Source organism: Citrus clementina, unplaced genomic scaffold (genome assembly GCF_000493195.1).
Source record: "Citrus clementina cultivar Clemenules unplaced genomic scaffold, Citrus_clementina_v1.0 scaffold_5, whole genome shotgun sequence".
Taxonomy (NCBI): domain Eukaryota; kingdom Viridiplantae; phylum Streptophyta; class Magnoliopsida; order Sapindales; family Rutaceae; genus Citrus; species Citrus x clementina.
The window spans coordinates 3569985-3579109 of NW_006262201.1; the positions used below are offsets into that span (position 1 = coordinate 3569985).

General features: G+C 36.0%; 1 protein-coding gene across 1 annotated transcript in view; it reads left to right on the forward strand.

Moving 5' to 3' along the window:
* The first annotated feature begins 1649 nt into the window (after window positions 1–1649).
* Window positions 1650–9125, forward strand: part of LOC18040150 — a 26828-nt gene continuing 19352 nt past the window's right edge. The window contains 5 exon segments of the mRNA XM_024183359.1: window positions 1650–2109; window positions 2664–2816; window positions 2900–2953; window positions 3048–3304; window positions 4305–4844. Coding sequence (XP_024039127.1) covers window positions 1650–2109; window positions 2664–2816; window positions 2900–2953; window positions 3048–3304; window positions 4305–4844 — 1464 coding nt within the window.

The window sequence follows — 9125 nt, forward strand, 5'->3', positions numbered from 1 at the left end:
GAAGAGGTTTATATGTCTCAACCAACAGGTTTTATTGACAACACAAAGCCTGGTTATGTGTGTAAACTGCACAAGTCTCTTTATGGACTTAAACAAGCTCCTCGAGCTTGGTATGATAAACTTAAAAGCTGCTTGCTGCAGTGGGGATTCACTAATACTACTTCTGATACATCTCTGTTTTTGAAAAGGAGTCATACTTCCATGATTCTTGTGTTGATATATGTGGATGATCTCTTGGTTACAGGTCCTAGTAGTGCTGAATTAGAACATTTTATTGCAACACTAAGCTCAACTTTTGCTTTAAAAGATCTTGGCATTTTATCTTATTTTCTTGGGATAGAAGTCTTATATGATGAAGATTGCATATTTCTGTCTCAGAGGAAATACATCGGAGATTTGTTAGCTAAGGTTGATATGATTGATTGTAAGGGCATTGATACTCCTTTAAGCACCGGTCTAAAATTATAGAAGTCTGTTCAAGGACAGCTTGGCCATTATCTTGAAGATCCCACATACTATAGAAGCATTGTTGGAAGCATGCAGTATCTGGTCTTGACAAGACCTGAGATTGCTTTTGCAGTTAACAAACTCAGTCAGTATGTATCTACTCCTACACTACAGCATCTCATGGCATGTAAAAGGGTTTTAAGATATCTAAAGGCCACTCAGGACTATGGTTTAAAGTTCATCAAAGAAGGCAATATGGAGCTTACTAGATTTACAGATGCTGATTGGGCATGTGACTTAGATGACAGAAAATCAGAGAGTGCATATTGTATCTACTTGGGTAATAATCTTATATCATGGTCTTCTAAAAAGCAAGGAGTCATAGCTAGGTCAAGTGCCGAGAGTGAGTACAGGGCATCAGCATCAGCTAGTGCAGAATTAACTTGGCTTCAGTCCTTGTTTGCTGAAGTTGGAGTATGCTGCACATCTAAACCTATCATTTGGTGTGATAACATTAGTGCAGCTGAATTGGCCAAGAACCCAGTTTACCATTCCAGAACAAAACACATTGAGATTGACATACACTTTATTCGCAACAAGGTTCTTAATAAGGAGCTCGGCATTCAATATATAACAAGTGCAGATCAAGTTGCAGACATAATGACTAAACCTCTTTCCTTCATACAGTTTAATTATTTGAGGGCCAAACTCAATGTTCACTCTTATCTTTTGAGTTTGAGGGGGGCTATTAGAGAAGCTCACTGTGCAGAAAAGAGGAAGCTGCACAAGCTAAGGAAAACCAGCAAGCTGGTGACGTTAGATAAATGTAAGCAGAACGACAGCTCAGCTGCCACCTCAGCTCAAGTAGTTAACAGTCTGGTGTGATTACTCTGTATATCGAGCTGTGGTTATGCATGTGTAGATTCTACTGAATCAGTTAGTCATTAGCTTTAGTAATCCTTAAGCGTTGAGTATAAATAAGTTGTAATCATAACATTTCATTTTAAGAAAAATAAATACAAGAAATCTGAAAGTTCTCTGGAAATTTTTTGAGATATTTTCTCAGCAACCAAACAATATTTTCTCTTAATTTCTTTCAAATAATAACAATTATATAATTTATAGATTCTGTTTTCATGATGATTAACTCACATGATCAAGAGGAGGATGAGTATTGTGGTCGTTGTTGGCCGCTATACAGAATGATAGAGAAAAATGATTGGCGAGGTGTGGACGATTTCGTCACTAATGATCCCGATGCCTTGACCGCCAAGACTATTGCACCGGGTTCAACGACAATATTTCACGCGATTGTGGAGTTATGGGTTGATGTTGAGTCTGATGACGCCACATGCCTCCTCGATAAGCTGGCGTCAAAGGTCGATCCACAAACACTAGAACAACGAGATGAACTTGGGTTCACGGCTCTATTTGTTTGTGCGGTAAAAGGGAATCTAAGGGCCTTAAAAGTCCTAGTGAAGTATAACCCTGACTTAACAAACAAAAGGGGTATTTTCCAGAGTCTTCCGGTTATTCAGGCAGCGTATAAGGGTCATAAGGATACGTTACAGTATCTACGAGAGGTGACTTATGGAGTAGACATCTACAGCGGCAATGATGGTGCCAGCATGCTTTCACGTCTCATCGACGCTACTTTATACGGTCAATATTATCGAATGAACATTGAATTGTTTAAATATACACACTTAAATCTTGTTTGCCGCTTTCGAATAATATGCTCCGCTAAACCAAATTCCTGCTTTTACTGTTAATTGCTTGGTTATACTTTAGTTTTATTATCTTCGTTTATATATGTCTATATATGATGCTTGCATTATATAGAGATCAAATACATCGCCACTACTCTGACTTTGTTCATTAATTAGATGTAGCTTTGGATTTATTGAAGCGTCGTCCAACGATTGGCCGTGACAACACCGACTCTCGGAGAATTGTTCTAAACACGTTGGCTGAAAAGCCTTACGCGTTTGCAAGTGGGAGTCGGCTTGGACACTTGCAACGCTTAATTTACAATTGTTGGTGTCAACAATCCATTACGAACACACACACACATCTATATAGTGATCCTCCAATGAAGGAGCCCTCATTTTAATAAAATGAGGAAGCACTAATTTGAAGATGACCCCATATATATGTGTGTATATATAGAGTGTTTATTTGTGTGGCCTAACAAAACCAAGCAAATAAATTTGCAGGCACTCCTGTGGAAGTGGAACTTGTTCCTTCCATTCAGACCAACGGTAATCAAAATGTGGATGGAGACATGGAGAACCTTATCGTGACATCAAAAATCCACTCAAAAACATCCACACGTTTTCGATCTGCTAAGAAAATCACTACGACATTCGGTCTGTAAAACTGTTATATACTAAGTCTTCTTGAATTTATGATTCTGAATTGAAAGGATTTCGTTTGTTTATACTTATGACAGGTGCAACGTGGCATAAATCGTATTGGATGCTCTGGAATGCCCTCATGCGCCTAGGTAAGTCTTGAGAGGCTGTGTTCAATTAAAATATAGTTGTTTGAAATTAATTTATTTATCTCCTTTTTATTGATCAAAAGTTATCTGTCAAAAGTTATACATGATCAAAAGTTAGCGCACATGCAGACAGTTGAAATTGTCAGAATTATCTGTCAAGAAGTGATTTGGACCTGTCACAGAAGTGAATTAGCGGAGGCATTGTTCACAGCTGCAAGATTGGGGATACACGAGTTTGTCAATGAATTTATTATGGCCTATAACAACACTGCAGATTTGTTGAATGAGGATGGACGTAACATATTTGATGTTGCAGTTTTACACCGTCGAGAAAAAGTTTTTGATGCAGCGGAAGTTTAATGTTCAAAATATTCCGTTGATTCTAGAGAATACCGAAACAAAAGAACAACTAAATTCACGTTGATTCAAAAGAATACCGCGAATTTAGGGTTAAGACTCGTTGATTCCACAGAATACCAAGAATTAATTGTTCAAATACTCACAAAGAGATTTGAAAATTAAAATATTATTAAACTCAAAATTCTCTGCCTTTAAAAGCTACAAAAGATACTTATTTATACTAAGTAAGACTTATTCTAATATGATTAGAAAACCTATTTTAATAAGACTTATGCCTAAATTAGGAATATTACCCAAATAAGCAATACCTAAACAATAAGACTCTAAATAGGAAACCAAATTAAACTATAATACAAATTAATTAAAATATTCCTAAATATTATACATTTAAATATAATTAGGATTTCTTCAATTTCTTGCTCTACATCAGTTTTTAATCTAATACATCGTGTAAATTTCACAACAAATTTATTTTCAACAGAAGGCAATTTTGGCAACAACATCCTGCATTTAGTGGCAAAATTGGTACCTTCAAGTGAAGTGGCTGGTGCAGCATTGCAGGTGCAGCGGGAGCTGCAATGGTTCAAGGTGTGATTGCTCATCCGACAACTTAATACACCTTTTTATATTTAATAGTCACAATTTGATGGTTGTGGCACAATAGGATAAATAAGTATTGATATTAAGATTAAAAAAAATTGACTGAAGCATAGACGAAAATAAGATATCAAGAAACAGTGCCGATTTACACAATTGAAAAACAAGGTAAACCAGCGCCGTTTTTAACTTGTTTCTTGGGCGTTCTATCACTTTGGCATTTGCAGGACATATGTAAGCGTGAAAACGCATAATAAATGAAAATTTCTGACTAATTCCTCAGTCCAGATGCCTTTAGTTATCATCTTTCCATTAAATACGTTGGGCCTTTCTGCACCTAGAAAATCTACCTTAAAAGAAACTTTTAGTCCTCATGTTTATGAATTCTTCTCTGCAGGCGGTAGTAAAACTTATCCATCCACACAGGCTAGGAGATGAAAATAGATCCAACCAAACTCCTAGAGAGGTCTTTACTCAAGAACACAAGGATTTAGTCAAAGAAGGAGAAAAATGGATGAAGGAAACAGCTTCATCTTGCTCAGTTGTGGCTGCACTCATTATCACTGTAGTGTTTGCCGCAGCTTTCACGGTACCTGGTGGGAGTGACAGCAAAGGAATACCAAATTTTTTACATGAACCATCTTTCATGATTTTTGCCATTTCAGATATGCTTGCGCTTTTTTCTTCCATTACTTCAGTTCTAATGTTCTTGGGCATCCTCACTTCACGCTACGCAGAGGAGGATTTTCTTGTATCGTTACCAAGGAAGTTAATTATTGGCCTCGTCACCTTGTTCTTTTCTATTGCAAGCATGATGGTAGCCTTTGGTGCGGCCGTTCACATATCTCTTTCTCATAAATGGAATTTGGTTATCATTCCAATAGCCCTTGTTGGATTTGTCCCTGTCACCTTATTTGCATTGTTGCAGTTTCCTCTTGTTTGATATGTACTCATCTACTTATGGCCGCGGCATTATCATAGACAGCAGTTGGAGAGAATTAGCTAGCTGCAACTTGGTTGCTAAAGGTAGCTACAAAACACGGTTATAAAAGCTGATTAAATGGGGTTATTGTCCCACTGTGTAATTGATTCATTTCTCGTTAATTTTTCCTGGTGCTCGTTCTATAATCATCGTTGAGTGTTTAGAGCTGTGTACTTGAATTTAGTTTATAAAAGGGCATTCTGAGGCTGGTTCGATTGAGGAACTGAACCTCAGAAAATTTATTCTGTTTGTTTTGATCTCGTTTAGATAATAATTGATCTTTGACCATATTTGTTTCATTGAGAAGGAACTATTCATCTGATTCCAATCAGACCTTTCCCTTTAGGAACAATATTTATTCCTATGATTTTCATTTGATTTCTATCAACTGGCAATTAAAAGCTCCGATGAAATTTTTTGGACTACCAACCTGTCTGGGATGCTCGAAATCCTTGGTCGTAAGGTGACTAATGGTGCCTATTTCCTTAATAGAAACCAACCTCACATTGGCTTTTTGTTAACAAAAGTGAAGAACAAAATTCTAGAGCACTCTAGAAGGTTACGGAGAAACAAGGATTGTGAAAAATTGAGGCTTAGATCAAAAGGGAATCGAGAAACCTCATTTAAGGCTCTGTTTTTCACCTGCTAGACTACTGACTAATTGTAATTACAAGTTCAAATAAAATGTTGATTATAGAACAATCGTCATAAAAAATGTTGAATTTAAACTCCGAAAATAACCAAGTTTAATCCCCCAAGATCCACTCCTAAGCACTTAAATCTCAGAATTACACCTATAAAGATCAAGCTTAATGCAATTGACTCTTAACGATTCAAAAATGGTAACCAAAACAACATGAACAGAAACAAAATTACACAATTTGACAGTAGAGATTTATAGTGGTATGGCTTCAAGCAAACCTACATCCATTGCAAAAAGAGAAACAATATTTCACTAATTTGGGTTTCTCAAGACTCAATATTGCAGAGAGTGTGTGACAGGATCACCAGATCACAATAACCACTCATGAGGCGTTATATACAGAGAGATATTCATCTAGAAATGTCCACTAACAGCCAGATCACGTATTTTTGGGTTTGTTATCAAAACCGACAAGCTTCCCGTGCATATAACAGCTTTAACAGCTCTTTGCACTGGTTGATGGACACGTGTCAATGCTTCATCCACTCTATTATGTAATACAGCAAATGTAGCTGTTGAATTTGATAGTCATGCACATGAAAAATCACGTGTATCACCCAGTCTTCCAGTTGACAATACATAAATGTCAGAAGTCCCTCCGAAGCTCTACAAATGGCATGTCATACTTGCAAGAGCAAAATGTCATAAAGGTCTAGAGAATGTAACCGACTTGTCATTCTGGATTGCAAACCCAGATTTGAGCTTGATCCTTCGACAAAAAATGACCCAGAAATGGCTTAGTGGAAGTATATCTAAAATGACAAAAATCATAAAAGATATTGATCCGAGAAATTGGTTATTCCTATGCTATATATGTCTCTACTACCTGGTACATTGAGAGTTGTAGTGAAAACTATTGTGATTATGAGTGTAACAATTGAGCAATATGAAACTGAAGATGGTTTATCAATATGTCATGATAAAAATATGGATAAACTATAGAGAGGTAAAACATAAAATAGACTAAATTAACCCCCTTCTTTTGAGTAAAGCCTTTAGGTTCAACACCTAGTATTCCCTCTTTAACCTTATAAATAGACTTACACCATTCTACTTTCTCGTTTGCAAGCCTCTCTATTGGATCCCAAGTATGATTTCTGATCAATGACTACATTTCCTCATCCACGGCTTCCTACCATTTTTATTATCTATCACTTTTAGCAGCCTCTGAGTAAGTTTTGTTTATCAATTTCAACCTCATGTACTGTCGTTAATGCAAATGTAATTGGATCTGCACATGCATACCTCTTAGGTTGCTTTATTACCTTTTTTCTCTCTATCTCTCACCAGCTAATAGTCTCTAATTTCTTGATCATCTGTTTGCTCATCTTTTGATTTAGAAATGTCCATATCAGATCCTGATTCATGTTCAACTCTTTGTTTTCGCTTTGTATTAGAAGTTGACAATTCCGCCCCAAAATGAGTCTTCTAATCTCTCACATTGGGCTCTGTGATATCAGGTTTACAATGAGTTAAGTTTTGAAGCATCTTAGACTCATTAAACACAACGGCTCTGCTGATAATAGCTCTTATTGACTTTAAATTAGTGCACTAGATAGCCAACAAATACACACTTTAAGCCCTAGGTTCTAGCTTTCCTTGCTTAGTGTGTGAATATGAAGGCAAACCAAAGACCCTCAAACCATAATAGCCTATTGATCTACCAAACTAAAGCTCAATAAGTGTTTTAAATCAATTCCAGATGAGGGGCTTCTATTCAGCATATAGCAAGCTGTAGATAGCTGTAGATAAAGCTTTTGTTCATGATCTCATCGATAACTTTGAATGAATAAGTATGTATCTTACCTTATCAATCAAAGTTCTAGTTCATCTTTTTAGCTAATCCATTCTACTGAGGTATGTATCTCATTATTGTGTGTCTCACAATCCCATGCTCAATACAATAGCCATCTAAGCTCTTATTACAAAACTCCAGATCATTATCAGTCCCCAACCTCCGAACCTTTCTATTTGTTTAATTCTCAACTAATATTTTCCAAGCCTTGAACTATTCAAACACATCATCCTTGCTCTTGAACATATATACTGAAATCATCTTTAAAAAAAGTCATTAATGAGAGATAAGAAGCACTTTGTCCTACCTCAAGAAGCTTTCTGTGTTGGTTCCTTTGATACATAAACACCATAACTAAATTTTTGACTCTTGAAGACTTGCCGATGACACATTTTTTACAGAATTTCTTGGTCTCCATCTTATCATTTCTAAAAACCCCCTGTTTTGACATCTCTTTAAACCAGTTTCACTCATATAGCCTAATCTCAAATGCCACAATATTGTTTTATCTAAATTCTGGTTTGACACCTCACCATCACTTGTAACAACTGACCCTTGAAAGACATACATGCCATTGTTCATATATCCCCTCATTAACACCATTGACCCTTTTATTACCTTTAAGGTGTCAGATTCAAATTTAACTGAACATCCCATTTTATCGAGCATACTAAGAGGGATAAGGTTTTTTTTTTTCAGTTCAGGCATATGTCTAACATCCTTCAATTGCTTAATCATGCCATCAAACATTTTAAGCTTAATTATGCCTTTATTAACTACCTTATAGCTAGTATCATTACCTATTACATGTACCCAACCATCAAAGGCTTCATAGCTCATGAATAAACTCTTATTAGGGCACATATGAAATGAACAACTAGGATCTAGAATCTAATTATTTCTAGTTTGGCTCTTTGTAGTTATAAGAACTCCAGTTGAGTCATAGCCATCAAGTGAAGTGACCCTTTAATGCCTAGTAGCATCATCACTCTTTTCCTTTAAGTCTTTGTTCTTGTTTTTTTCTCTTAGGGAAGTCTTTCTTGAAATGACTTCCTTGTGGCATTGGAAGCATTTCATGTTCTTTGGTTCAGATTTTGATCTTTTTTTTCTTCCCTTGCCACTTTCTCTATTTTCTGTTCTCTCTTTTGCTGTCAAGGCTTCTCCATCTCTAGATTCTTTTTTCCTGCAGCCTTAGAACTCAGAGTTTCTTTGACATCCATTATGGTAAGGTTTTGTTCCCTATACATCAGGTCAACAAGATGCTCATAAGAGCTTGGCAACGAACACAACAAGATCATGGCTTTATCTTCATCATCAATTTTCACATTAATGTTTTCAAAATCTAGTGTAATCTTATTGAAAGCGTAATAACTCTATGAAATGAGAATTATCATGACACTTTTAAACTTAAATCATGATTACTTAGAGATTAAAGGATATGTTTTAGCATAGGAATAGAATTGATGTTGCCAGTAATATCAGTAGTAGACATAATTGAACAGAGAACAATAAATAAACAAAACAAGCTCATATTAGTCTTAAAACAAAAATAGATTCAAATAAAGGTAAACCTTATCTCAAGATACCAGACTCTCCATTAATATTCCATCTTTGGACAAAATAATTTGTAAGTACTTCTAGACATTTGGGGTCAAATGTGTACAAGTTGAATAGCTTGTCTTACCAATTTAATCCATCATTTTCTTATGCTTGTCTTACCAATTGCATGCTTCCGAAC